A 15473-nucleotide genomic window follows, 5' to 3' on the forward strand; every position below is an offset into this window, starting at 1 on the left:
TATTCCTGTTCTTTGCTTGTTATCAGTTCATTCAATATTTTAAGTTTCTTTCTAACATATATTTATGATAGAAAGGCAAAACGTCGTAATAAAATCATTTCAATAGTCGAAATTTTTCTTCTTTATTCGAATGTTACTATATTCCACTAAAAACGAACATATTCGTAGAGAAAGTTTTTGGAAAAATTAAGAATTCCGTTTATACAATCACAGCAATTTGCAGTATTTCATTTGTTTATTCATTCTATAAAAACAAATTATGGTCGCTACCGATTCGAAATGACTTCAACTATATCTTTTCGGTTTGTAAAATTTTAATTCCAACTGTCGAAGATGATTTTCATACACCGACATGAGTATTCGTACATTAAATAGTTATGTTCATATCGATTAAATTGTTCAGAACGCATCATGTACGAATACATTGTTTCATAATTGTAATTTGATGGCACATCCCATCTCCTGCTTAAATTTAGATTGTATCCATTTGCTCTACTAATAAAACTAAATTAGACTCTCACCCGTTGTGGTGCTCCCAATAACCTCAAAACTGATCCCAATTGAGTTGCCAAAGGTGATGAATAGGTGAATGAATATGTTGGTGCTCGTGATGGTATTGGATACATTGACAAACAATTGAACGGATCAGTATCGGCCAAATATTGTACTTTGATCGTAAATAATTCATCTGGTTCCATTTTCAAAATCATTTTGTTGTGTATTATTTGTTGTAATTTAAGTCTATTGGGAAATGTTTACGGATTCACTCATTTTTGTGTTGCTGTTGTCAATGCACAATTGCACAATCATGTATGTGAATTTTTCCTGTATTTTTGTTACACTGTTTAGTCGTTTAGTCCCATTCATCCAATATAAAATCAGCATTTGATGTCGATATGCGTTTGATTCCTTAACAAAAACTACAATTCAAACATAATAAAACGTTTTTTTTTTTTTGTCATGAAAACGATATACGCGTTTTTATTGCTAAACAAGCAAGGCTGTTTGTTTCCATCACACATAAAAGGAACTAGTGGCAAATAAAGTATGAAGAATAAAAGACAAGCGAATACTTTTTTTGCACCAACTAAAAGAGAAAAGAGGAAGATTTACAGCTACCGGTACTACCATGTCATTTTACAGCAAAAAAAGAGAGAAAAAAAGAGAGGAGAAAACAATACGTAATAAGTGCTGAAATAAGCCTAATAGAAGATCACAAAAACACAACCGGAAAACACGAAAACACAGATGCTTGTTACATATTTTACTTACGTGGTTGATTATGATTTATATGGATTTGGTGCACGGAGCAAAACGGATTGTCAATGCGGAGGAAAACACATAGGCACATCACGATGATACACATTTAAAAGCATGCCAATAAAAAGAAGAAAACAAAACGAAAGACAACAAAGCAGCAACAAAGTGCTTTGTTTCACTTTACATATATGCGTTAGCGTTTATAACGAAATTTATTTGTCATTTGTGATCTGCTTTTCCGACCATTAAATTTAGCATTCGCAACGGTTGTTGTTACGTAACAATGAATTTATACATAATCGAAAATCTTAAGACCAAGCAGAATAAATCTCACCATCGTCTCACTCTGAATTGAATAAAACTCCAATCAGAACTATTTTTCGTTCGTTTGATCATTTGTTTGCTACTGCTTTTGCTACATTTTTCTCAACATTTTTTCGAAAAATTAATTCTATATTTCATTTCGGTTGATTAGAAATGAAGATGTTTCGAATGTTGGACGAATTGAAGAAGTGATTAGACTATATTTCGTTGCGGCTCAATTGAAAATAACGCAATACTTTTATCAGATTGCTGAAACCCAACCAAGCGTTACATTTGATGATGAAGAAGTGTTGAAGATTCACTTTTTTCTCGTAATTTTCGCTTTTCATCGTTGACCCAATGATGTGCAGATGTGGAAAGCACTCATTTCGGTTTTTCGTATATTCGAATAAATTCACATATAACGTGAAATAACTGCAGCCAAAATCACATTTTCAGTACGGAAAATTGAGCTGTTCCAATGATTTACTCCGATTTGCTTTCAATTCAAATCAACTATTTCGTTCCATAACGTCAATGTAATGAGCCGCGGATTTGTTTTTTTTTCTCTCCTCCAAAATCGGAGGCAAATGTTCAAAGGAGGTCATAAGTTTTATGACCGCATGAGTGGAAAATATAATTGGTGTAGCGAACGCGATGTTATTTCAAATTTCAGGTACGTTCAGTATCCGACAGTAAAGTCGATGGTGTAAAAGCGATTTACTTTACGTATGTAAATCTTGCAAAAAATCTCACGCGTTTAGAGAAAAATGAAATTGATTTCAATTTTATTACAGTTAAAAAATGAAATTGCTGTTCTAATTCAGTTTCATGATCATTTCAAATATATTCGCCGTTCTATTTATTAGAGTGAGAAGGGAAAGAACACAACATTTCATATACAATATTTAATGCCGAACCAGATTATGCGCACAATCTGAAATTAAAAGTGCATTTCCTCATTGATTAGAAACAAATGTTCCATTAAATGGTCGTTCCGTGTCGATTGATGTCAATGTGAAAAATACACACGAAGACTCGGCGTCATGATATTCGATATAAATTAAATTTCAACATTTTCGTCTACGATGATTTTAGAATTCTCTCATGGCTCAACTTACGCGGTTCCGCCGAATAACAGTACAATACACAGATCACAATGATGCAAATGAGGCGAGTGTGAATATTAATTTATCTTGTTCTTCTCGAATGTGCTTTGCGATGAATACATATATGTTTGTTGTTATGAAAATGTATGTTCTTTCTAACAATGAATGTCTAGCATTCAGTTGAAACAAAGCAAAAAATATCATTAATCTCCACGTTTGTGAAATATATAGGTAGAGAAGTAAGTTCTCTGTCACAGTTCTACAATCTCCTACCTCCTTCGCCTCCATTCTATCCATTGGCACTCAATAAAATTATGTGCAATGGCGACATTGCTTCGTACCTCATATGGTTCAGGGCTTGAAGAACTGCATCTACCCGCGAATTACCATTGTTTCGCTTCGAAACTGCACATTTTTTCTGTTGCCGGAATTTCCGATTCGGAAACTGAATCGGCATCTCTTATATAAACCCAGGTACGATGTGAACAATTTGATTTTGGAACGTGAGCTCTGATTAAGTTGCACTGTATGATGCCGGAATTTAGGAGCATGAACGCTCTCTTTCATAACAATAGAAATTTCATGTGCCAGTCCAAATGGTATCGCGCACATATACTATACTATACACTACTATATGTACAATAAGATGTCGTTTTTTTTTATTCTTTCTCTCGTTTTCACTCTTTTCTCTGCAGTATAACTGGTTTTTGTCTTCAAATTTTTTGCCGTGTTCGTTCTTTTTTGTATAATTCATCAAAATTATTCAACTGACTTCTGACTCCATTCGAAATTATATCCTATCCTAAACGTTTCTGTCGCATTTTATATCGAAGAAAGATATACGATTGAAATTAAAGATGATCATTCGAAATATATGAAATCCACATATTATTTGATCCATCATTCATGGGAATAACATCAACTGAATATTAACAATGAATTCAATGAATTTAGAAAAAAAACACATTCAATTTTAGAACATCATAAATACTAGGCAAGTTATTATAAATGGTCGATCAAAAATTATCGAACACATCACTCTTCGGACATTGGACTAATCATGATGGTATTAAATTTTGAACGTTTTTCAGTTTTTCTTTTTCAATGGCCTTTTAAATTCAATGTGTTTCCATTGAACGCGGCGAAACTTATTCTAATTAAATTTCTCCGAAAATCGAACAAAAATGCCAAATGTGTTGGAACGAGATGAAAAAGTTGTACATAGAACGAGTGTTGATGATTAATCGTGCTGTTCATATTGAACACGCATTGTATGGATTTTATTTTCAGTTTTCTTTCGTTTGCAATTTAGTTCCGACAAAAGTATCAATGTGTCGATCTCTTTTTTCTCTGCTTAGCTACGTGCGTACGAAAATAAGGTTTTATAAGTCTATTAATGTTCTTGAAAAAATAGAACTGTAGTAGAAGGAATTATTTCAAAATTTACCAAGCAACGAACCTGCCCTGTTTTTTATCGTCTAAATTTTTTCATTGAAAAAATTAACCTACTAACAATTGTTGTAAGTAATGATTTTGACATGTTTGTATCGTCGACTTAAAATTCAATTCTACTTCCGTTATTTGTATCAGTGTCAATTAGCCCATTCAAAATGTTTCGACTTGGACAACTCTTGAACTTATTCAATTGGTTGGCAACAATTTCAATTGAAATTGTAAATTTGTGTACATAAAATGTTTCCATTTTGAATATAGAATTCACACAATATTAGTCTGGAGCGCAAATTGATCACAAATTTCATTCGATCTTAAGCTATGATCACTTTTTCTTCTCAGTGTTCTCTCGAAGAGAGACCAAAAAAACACAAATGAAGTAAAACAATTCGATTTATTATTACACAACAGTAATGGCTTGAACAAGAATTCAGTTGATCATGACTATGTGATCAATATCTTTTGTAACATCAGGGCTTGCATACTGTGATAGAAATTGAAACGTATGTTCGTGCCCAGTCATAAGAAAACGCTTCTTCCGTGACCACTACATCTTCTATAACCTGGCGAATTTCACACACAAAGCATGTAAGCGATGAAAAAAAAATCGAGTAAATTAAAAGTTCTTTCGACATTAGTGGTGCAATCATGTTATATGTGCGATTGTTGGTTTTTTTTTCCTTCGTACGTTCTTGCGAACAACAAACTTCATGTTGTGTTCCTATCCCGTATGTTTTCAAACGTCTTCATTGTTTTTTTCTTCTTCTTCTTCTTTCGTCCAGCACACGTATTCAAATAAAGGTAAAAATTCATTGTTTCCTACTGACCACTGGAATTCTACAAAAATTCTTCTTATTTTGCTCGTACAACAATCGAAACTTTGCACTTACGCTTCATTTGATTTTCGAATTGGAAACGTGAATTTTATTTATAGAACTCAGCTGTTGCGGATGGGACACAGCGACACTGACGGAGAACGAGAGAAAAGAACACTGAAACTGAATAGAGTAAAAACAAGTAAATTGTGTGTGTTTTTTGTGTAGTTACTGGAGAACTAATTGCACAATGATTGCTATGATTTACTCCATCATCCGTACATTCAATTGCTCTGAACTATTTGAAAATGTTCCAAGTATATTGTACAATTTCCAATTCGATAACTATTGCCTATGGCAACGCTTCCTACTTGCATGAAGACAGTTACTGGCGTTTCTATTAGCTCAATTCGTACATTCGAACACTGTTTTTCGCGGAACAAATAACGAGATCGAGAGATCAAATTCTGACGGTTTTGACTTTTTTCTTTTCCTGATTAACCGCTTGGCTACTTGTGTACATCAATTTTTTTTCTTTGACTCGCTGATATGTAATTTTCGGTTAGAATATCAAATTTAGGCGAGAAAGAAGGAGAGAGAGAGAGGGAGAGAGAGAGAGAATCTTTTTAAGTCAAAATATTGCGGTCATCATTAAAATACTATGGAAAGGAAAGCCTTTCAAATGAAACATCATAATAGCCGAGAATACAATATAGTGCAGAGAGCCATGCTTCTTAATTTGTTAGGTAACAATTTCCAAATGATAAGAGAAAAAATCAATCCGAAATAGGATTTTTCAACTGAAAATTCTTTCGGTTGATCAAAAGGCATACGTAAACCATGTTAAAATGCTAACTATACGGCTGTGACCGAATGCGCCTTATAACAAAATCTGGAATATTCAAGTGAGTCATAGAAAAAGAATGAACTGCATGTGGACCACAGTTACGCCGAATAACAACAGCGCGACTTCGGTATTTGTACATAAATCTACGAGCATATAAGGTGATTTGCTTCACTTTGACATTCCCCGTTTTCGTTTTCTTTTTCATTTTATATTTTTTTTCGGTTTATCTTAAGTGATTTTGAATATCTCCACGGCGAACAATGTCGGTTCTCTTGTTCATAAAATTCAAATGGTCCAGGTGGTAAAATGTGCTATGTAGCGTCAGTACTATTTAGTCACTTTTGTTGCAGTCAAATTAAGCAAATTGAATGCAAAATAATTTTAAGTTATTAACGCTTTATTACTTTATTCAATCTCTTCTAGAGAAAATGCCACATCCATTCAATTTTGTCCGTATTCGTTTTCTTTTTGTATTCGTTTCGATTTCAAATTATGCGGTCATATAACGGGCAAAAAGATTAATCTGCATTCACAATGGCTGACGCTGGTCATTGTCTCGTTTTTTTTCATCACATAAATTACATCCATTTGTTATTAAATGCACTGCTCACAATAACGTCAATTTATTGGAATTAAAACGTTTCAAGCCTTTAATCACATCGCATCATAGCCACATTTCCAACCGTTTTTTTTTTTCTTCTACTTTACTTATGTGACAGATGTTGATTCGGTCATAGCCCAATTTAAATTTAACTGAACTGAACTGTTGTTTGCATTGATAAAATGAACTGAAATGACAACGATAACGTCAATAACTGCAAAAGCAACAATTCCCATTCTATCGATATGATAAAATGAAATGGAGAAATTCCACAAATAAAAATAATAATTGGAAAAAAAGGTATTTGCACGTGCGTGTTTTTTCCCCTCATTTACTGTCTTCTTAGCGGATTTGCTTTTATTTTTCTTCTTCTTTCATTTATGAAGAATTGAAAGGAAGACGCAAGAAAAATAAATGATTAAAATCGATAATAATCAATGGGTGAAATGCAGACGATTTATGTTGTTTCGCGGAGCTTCTTTTTCCGTCCGAATGCCATTTTATATGGCATGATTTTTGTTGTTGTTGTTGTGGTTCGTCTTACTTGAATTTAGTCGACTTGCTCCGGTATGCCAAATGGGGAAAATGACCGAGGAATTTTAGTGTGAACGGCTACAAGAAGCGGCACACGTACCAGTTGACAATAAATTCTTCGCAACCGTATTCAAACACGTCACTTTAATCCATGATCCGCGTATGAAGTGTGAGCAAAAACATCTCTCGCAAATAAAAACAAATGTATCGTCATGTTTATAAGAGCATACGGAGAAGCGCCACATTATATAAAATGCAATTGTAGTATGTGTATTTCTTTTTTAATCGACCGCTATTGTTACTTATGTCATCTTAGCAGCTATTGCTGCTGGGGACACACCGTGAAAGCAGAAACAAGACAATCAAACCAAACAACCGTACGCACAACGCAAAATGCGTAAATGTTATTGAGATGCTGCTGTTAATTGATGATTTGAATGTCACAAATGCCGTTTACTGAATGTACACAACGTACATATTTCGATAAGCCGCCAATTATTTCTCTCATCTGCTTTGGTCCAGTATGTTGCATTGGCAACGGAGACAAATGAACGCATCATCGTAATAGCACGAACAACACTGTGTTGGCACGTTTTCCATGGCTATCTTAGCAACGAACCATGTTCCTTTGTCGGTGGTGTGCCGCTAATTTTGTTGATTACGGGTGATGGCATTGTGCATTTATTATATGAGCGTTATTACATGAAAATTATCACTTTGTGAAAAAATAAGAAAAACACGTACAAAAAGAAAACGGTATCACCGGCGACAAATAGCGAAAAAAGGCGGGATAAGGGGAAAAAAACATGAAAATCAACCAAAGCATTTGCTAATTTATGCATTTCACATTTTGCTACAAGCAAAACAAGTAAATGTAATATCGATGCGTGCATACGCGAGCTCATAAACAAGAAATTAAACTTATAACACGATGAAGATGGCATTCAATATGTTAAACACGTCTGATATACGCATAAAAAACAATGGAGCGTTGTTTTTTTTCTTTCATTGTGATCGCATATGTGAAAAACTTTCACTACAATTCAACTCAACTCTACTTGCACGCTATCGTATAGCTTTTTTTTTAAACTCAGCATGTTTGCAAACATTGTTTTTTTTTTTCATCATTAAATTCGATAAGATGGAACAACACACATTCCGACAGAAAAATCAATGCAAATAATTTTCACCTTAGCCACCGAAGAATTCAATAAAGATGATAAAAATATCATTGAATCAATCTGATGATGAAAAATGTTAGTGGAAAACAAACAAAGTGACAGAGTGCAATCAGTGAAAATGAATAATTTTTTTTCTCAATTAATTTTGATGCGAAAGAATCAAACTGGCTGCCAATGCATTTCATCATTCCACAAAGGCTGACGGCTTTTTCACTGTATCGCAAGCCTTCGAAGAATGATGATGCTTTTTTCATCTCACTTTCCATCATAGTGAGAGGTGAAATTTTTATTCCTAATCCAATTAAATCATGTTTTCGATTGTATTTTAATAATAGTTATGTTTACATTTTAAAAAAAAAAACATGTGTGAATATTGGCGATAGTATCGGGAGAAAGCACGACTTTTTCATTATATTCGGAATAAATGTTCGCATTCAAGCCCGTGCGTTCCGTAACTATTCTGCAATTGGAGCACTCTTTTCAATTTGGGTAAATGCGTTTGTGAATTTTCAATGCAAAATATTTAAATGATTTTCACTTCGATTGAAACGAGAAGAAAAACTAAATCTACGCTATTCTTCCACGAACTCAATTACATCGATGAATAAGTGGGAGTGTGTTTACATGGGATACGTGAGTTGAACTCGTCGATTTCACGCGGAACAACAAATCAAGAGAGCGCCTAATTTTCGTCGTTTTACAAGGCATTGCCATTGATATAAAAAGGTTGTTTGGTGTTAATGGCCATAGCTGACAATTGACAACAACGAGAAAAAAAAATCGCTTATGACATTCTGTTACGTTTCCACCAAATACGCTGATCTTTTTTCGGCTGTAATTTTGTTTGCATAGATGAAAACAACTTCGTTATGGGTAGTTTGTGTGCGAGGTTCATTTCATGGGTTTCATTGTATGCTATTTAACGGTAATTAACGCTGTGCTATACAAGCGATAGCCCATTGATCAGCCCCATACTCGCGTACACACAGTCTTGATATGTAACACTTTGAGTCTCATTAAAAATGCCAGCAAGAGAAATGAACGCTCTGCGCGCGTACCTTGATCCAAAAGAGACAAAATAAAAGAAAACAACATGGAAATACAAAACGGAACAAATAGTAAACATTGTGATTATGGTGCAAATTGAGACATTATCTTTTGGGCATCTTGGTGGAAGTGTTGAAGAAAAAAGAAGAAAGAAAACGAATACAGCACATTGGCTTGGCCTTTTTTAATTAAAACATATTGAGATCACCACAATTCTCCCGCAGATGTGTGAGGTGAACGAACGACTTTACCTATTTAGAATTTTTATGTTCGAATAGTATTTGTAACACGTTCACTTTAAGTTTTTGAATACTTGCGATACGCTCATAAACTGAATTGATTTCCAGGAAAGTTGTTTTTTAAGAAAAAAAAAAAACACTTAGAGAAAAGTTCATCTAGTATATCGTGGCAGCGCAAAAAACTAGAAAGACTCAACCATGATTTGTGCGAGTGAACTGAACATTGAACAAAGAAAACACACACTCATTTGAAGTAATAATCGCTGATTATTTTCAATAATTAACTTCAAATACAACGCAGCGCTGTTGGATAATAAAAGTGAGTTATTATGAATAGATTTTGCGCATCTTTTTTCCCTCCAAACCACAGAGACTGCTCTGCCAACATAAACTTCCCATTCCCATTGGCAACATGTGGGCTTTAAGAAAATAGAGAAAAAAAATAGTCTACGATTCGAACCAAATTATTGCTATCGAACTTAGTTAATTCACCAAATTCAGGGAACAATTGAGAGAAAAAAATCTCGGCTTTTCTTTCCGGATTGGTCACAATTTCCTTGGATCCACAAATTATTTAAGTTTCGTGCATTTTATTTCATTATCGCATGTTTTTAATTGAATGTGATTACGACAGTTCACTCTCTCTCTCTCTCTCTCTCTCTCGTTCTCACCTTTTCACCAGCTTCATTGTGAAATCAATTTAATTTTTTTTATGTTAATTTCGATATTTTTTTTCTTCACTAATCACGATATTTCATCAGTGGATTTAATCAAGCTAAACAGTGTATTGAATCTCTGATCAGATGCATTTTGATTCGTAATATCCTGTGAATGTAAATCTGTTCGTGCACCCATTATTGTATTGTATAAACGTAACTACAGTTCATGCAAATCCAAATTCAATGTGATAACACTGCGTCTTTTATTTGTATCTTTTATATTGCTTATTCGCAGCAGGTTTTACAGAATAAATTGTTAAATTTAGTCAATTTTTTTTCGGTACATGAGCAAAACAAAAACAAAAAATAGAGAAAAAAAGAGATGAAACCGCAAATTAACACGTTTGCCTATTACACTGCAAAAAAATCACCTACTGTGAATTCTAATTTTGATTGGCAAAAATGTGTATGTTGGTATTAGGACAATTTTGTTTAAATAACTACTCCAACAATTGGCAGAAAATTATTGGCGAAAACAGCGCCTCCGGTTCATCGATCGCAACACATTTTTTATTTTGAATTCCTCACATTTTATCACACACTCTCACGTACACATATACACACATACACATAACGGCATGTTTTTGCTCATTTTACTCACAATATATGAACGTAACGAATTTGGAAGAGACAATTTGAATTTCGTTTTTCGCACCATTTGTCCAAAATCATTATGCATCGTGCATATTATACGTGATTTTGTCTGTCATCATCGATTGCGTTTTTTTTAATGTGAAAATCGTGCGCTAGACCATGTTATTGGTTCACCCATTATTGAAACGGTTTAATTGATCTGGACGGAATAGCTTTCTTTCATAAGTGCTGTAACTTCAGTTTCATTTGATTGATATTCAAATTGTTTGTACGTTCGTTCACGTATATCCAACATGTCCGTTCACATTGCATAGATATCTGAAATTCCTAACTGATAAAATTGACACGACTTTGTCAAATTCAGCCAAAGTACTACCGTTGGTTCTTGCCAATTCTCGTTTGCAAATATTATAAAATGTTGTATCTATGACGATAATAATCGTATTCGATTAACTCACTTTGTGTGTGTTTTACAAAAAAAGATAGATTAAATAGCTTATGCGGAGGTCTGCGTATTTTGACAACGAATTCATTGATAAAATGTAGACATTTTGTTCGAAAAGATTTAAATTATAAAATAAACAAACAGGGTAATGTATCCAGATAGTTGGGCCAAAAGCTCGGCGTTTGCCTGCTGGTTATTACTTATTAATTGACTCAAATTTAGAAAAATTTGCGCAGTGTTGAAACAATTCCGATGTAATAACTATACTAATTTGCAAATTAGTCAATGAGAACAATACCTATGACTGTGGTATTTATTGTTGTCATTGGTCGATATAATCAGTTGTGCTGATTCCACTTTATATGAAAGATTAAGATAACCGTTTTCTACTACATGTGGAATCTATTTAATATACCGTTTTTGTTTTTGCGAGAGAAAAAAATGTGGTGATGCCGATGGCATAACAAGGCTCCTTTTGTCTTATCTTATCATTTTGGCGGCAAATACACAAATAGCGATTGCAAAATTTTTCCCTCTAAATTTTATTTTTCCAGTAACCGAAAGAGAATATAACAGTGACAAATTGAATTGATGATGAGATGCTATATATAAAACCGAATTTAAATACATTGACTACATCTTGGTGACATTAAGACGTACAAACATGCTGATATACACCTGAAAGTATCTGAAAACCGCTTAGCCCCCCGTTTATCACTTTTCACTTTGTCCATTGTTTCTTTCTCTTCTTCCACATGTTTGACACTGTTTGTACGTTTGCCATTATTTAATTGAATGCCAAAACGATTTGCCAAAATGATAAAGACCTAGTTTGTCAAGACGGTGAATTTTGGAGATTTTGCGGCTCACAAATATCTCAAACAGCGGAAAGATTAATTTAAATAATTGTGAATGCAAAATCCGCGTAAAGTAGGTTTGTACGGCCACTTTCGTGCATTTGAACTCTACATCGGTATAGATTTATTTTTGTTTATGTTCTTCCTATCTCCCATTCGCTTAAGTCATCAATCTCGTACTGCTTTGCGATGAAATTAGTGCGCATTGAATAGTTGCCAAAATGTCTTATGTTTTGTGGCGAAAATTGCGAAAAGTCGAGTTCAAACACAGCCAACAGCACGAACAAAAAACTTGATCATAAAATTCCGTTATTGTTTTCGTGCTCGTTGAAACGACCTATATTTCTGTTTCTAAAAAGTTGTGCGCCTTTATTCCTATTTCCTTTGACAAAATTGACAAATAAATCGAATGACAATATTTTTTAAGCAAATCGTTTTCACGAATAATTGTGAAATCAATTTTGCCTACAAAAGCAAATCACTTTCAAGCATTTGTGCAACCGAACTATTCGGTTGCTGATCTCTTTATATTTTGCACAATTTTTTTTTTTTATTTTTTTTTTATTCTTAGAGAGACAATTTTTCATTGCTTTTCATTTTAAAATAATACCTCGAAAGACAGAAAATTATTAGTGTTGACGTTGTTGTTGTTTCATTTCGATTTAATGTGGTGACGGTTTTGGCTCACAAAGTTTCAGACATTTCTAAGCCATTAAGTCGGGCAGTATAAAAAAAAACATTAATTTTCATGGTCAAACTTATAAAATTTTCACAAGACCAAATCCTACGGCGTTCTATTCGATTCAAAACAGTTTTGTTTGCTTTACTTTTTATCAATCATATCATGCATGAATCGTAGAAGAATCACATTTTTCAGCTATGACTAGTCGCATCCGACAGCAAACATGTTGAGTCGTGCACGATTGTTTACATTTATGGGGTAATGATCGTCATTCTTTGAGCGTGAAACACAAGCGTCAACACCATTTTGGCTGCGCAAACATAATTAAATGTTAATGATAGCAGACAGAAGTGCGTGTAGCACCTCCACTTTATTTTGAATACTTTAAAATAAACGAACATGTACTCAGAGAAAACTAAGTTGATTTTTACGTAGCAAAATGTTTGAAAGTGTCAAATTCCAATACATGTTAAGTTTTTCGCAACAAATGTTCTTTCCATATTGACACAAGTATTTGTCAAATTAGACATCAGCAGACACCAGCTCCCTTACATCGTGTCTAATTTTCAAATTAGACGCCAATTTTCATTAGAATCGCCTGTTGTCCAATTTGAAAATTAGACACGACGTAAGGGAGCTGGTGTCTAATTTGACAAAGACTTGAGTCAATATGGAATGAAAATTTGTTGCGAAAAACTCAACATAAGTTGGAATTTAACACTTTCAAACATTTTGCTACGTAAAAATCAACTCAGTTTTCTCGGTGTAGAATGATTATATCCCTGCTTTTCTCTTTTGCTCGAATTAGAAACTCTACTTTTCATTGCACTAATTTTATCGATAGAGTAACCGTTAAAATCACCTTTACATCGTTCAATTCATTTAATTGTCAGCTTGCAGAAAAGTTACAACGACAACATATTAAACTCACATTTTAATTTTCAATAAGAAAAAAAATGATTCTTCTGATAATGAAATCGCTCTTCCTAAGAATTCAAAAAAGGAAAAAAAAAAATGGCTGAAATATTGAGCCTTGACACATTTGATGATCATTTCATGAATTGGTTTAATTTATTTTTTGATTCTTGTTTGTTTGTGTCAGCGTTACTTAGTATTTTGACGATTATATCGACGACGATAATGACAGGGACTACGCTGTTTTCAGATTTATTTTAGCACCTTGGTTTTTGCAGTTTTTCCATAAATTGGAATAGTTTGAATGCAATCTTACAATACCAGGGAAAAAAAAATATTTGAGCATTCAATTAATTTTGTTAGAAATAGAGAAGCAGGGAAGTGAAAATAGCAAATGAAACAAGAACCCAAATTGAACTAAAGTGTAAGAGTAAACAATGTGTCAGCAGTTGAACACGGTCGTTCTAAATGGAAAAATATTCTGACGCCAGTGAATGAGTAATATTACATGTAAATAATAATGAATGACCGAACAGACAAAAAATTCAATCTACAGTCTTTGCTCAAGTGTAAGTAAAGTAAAGCAATATACATTTAAAAAACACAGTAGGTTAGAAAAAAAAAGTTCTTATTTCTTTTGATGTGGTTTGTTAGGGAAGAAAAAATCGAATGAAATTAACAAAAACGGTACAATATACGTAATTGAAGCCTGCTACATGCACATTAGTTTGTGTGAATATTTTTGGAAACTACAACCTAGAATATTTACGTAAATCACCTTTGACAAAATCATTTGGTCGATTGTGAATGAAATTTAATATATTCGGCACTTTTCTACGCTTTTCGATTTGTTCTCTTTTTCTTTGTTCAGAAAAATGTTGTGTGTCTGCAAATGCTATTGGCGCTGAACTCTTCGTTGCAAATGCAATTTTATGTAGATCACTTTGGACGTTTCACTTCGTTAAAAACGTGCCATTGCGATTTTTATACAACTTTCGTTTTTATTCTTCATTGCATTTCACATCTGCATCGCGAAATATCGTTGGCTTCCACTGACCGAACCACTTGAATTTTAGTCTTTATATTTCGAACAATTATGAGAAATACGAACTCTTTGATTATCCATTTCAACAGTACATGAAAATGTGTATATATTTTGGTGCTCTGTTTAAGCATAAACGTCCTTTAGTTTTTTTTTTTTTATTACAATTCGTCGATTTGCAATTTGTTCCTTTTGAAAAGTGTTATATTTGTAAAGAAGTACCACTATTTTTTTTTTTAATCTAACCGGTATATTTTTTGGTTTCCTAATATTTATTTTTAAATTAGTAAACTCGCGACAGATTATTCACACATTTTTATACGATCTAAAGCCTAATAAAATAGATCACACGAATTTGTTCGAAGCGGTCGTATCAATGCGATAAATAGATGTTAGCAGCAACACGGTCGCTGAACAACTGACTTGAACACAACACACATTCATTTTGCAGTCGAAACTTTTCAAACCTCTTTCATAGTACCGCTGGTTTGTTGTTGTGCTCTGGGCCAACAGGAATACATGAAATATCTTTATTTTACGGAACTTATTATATTAATTCGATAGCGATTTTCGTATAGGCTTTTTTGCGAACAATTTTGCGAATATATATAGGCGAATATACAGAAATCGGTTTCACTGTAACATCTGCATTCACAATATTTGTAATAAAGAAATTGAACAGACAGATGTATTGATAATGGCATGAAAAATCCGAAGTGTGAAAGATTCTGACTCAATCCCGCTGTCGATCGGTGCGCGGCCGATGAGTTTGTTGTTGTTATTATTGTATGCTTTTTTCAAATATCTTGTTCGTTTTGTCTTTGTGCGTTT

General features: G+C 33.5%; 1 protein-coding gene across 6 annotated transcripts in view; it reads right to left on the minus strand.

Annotated features, from left to right (window-relative positions):
• Window positions 1–15062, minus strand: part of LOC129575576 (FH1/FH2 domain-containing protein 3) — a 29035-nt gene extending 13973 nt beyond the window's left edge. For 2 of the 6 annotated variants that reach the window (XM_055459385.1, XM_055459390.1), the window contains exons 1-2: window positions 14379–15056; window positions 522–920 (exon numbers count right to left, since the gene is read on the minus strand). In XM_055459385.1, coding sequence (XP_055315360.1) covers window positions 522–710 — 189 coding nt within the window. In that variant the 5' untranslated portion in view covers window positions 711–920; window positions 14379–15056. Of the gene's footprint in view, window positions 1–521; window positions 921–1272; window positions 12169–14378 lie in introns of those variants that run through there. The other 4 variants (XM_055459388.1, XM_055459389.1, XM_055459386.1 and 1 more) reach the window with 4 other exon arrangements.
• Window positions 15063–15473: the final 411 nt, after the last annotated feature.

This window comes from Sitodiplosis mosellana, unplaced genomic scaffold (assembly GCF_009176505.1).
Source record: "Sitodiplosis mosellana isolate CC-2019 unplaced genomic scaffold, AAFC_SMos_1.0 Smas_scaffold_6167, whole genome shotgun sequence".
Lineage (NCBI taxonomy): Eukaryota > Metazoa > Arthropoda > Insecta > Diptera > Cecidomyiidae > Sitodiplosis > Sitodiplosis mosellana.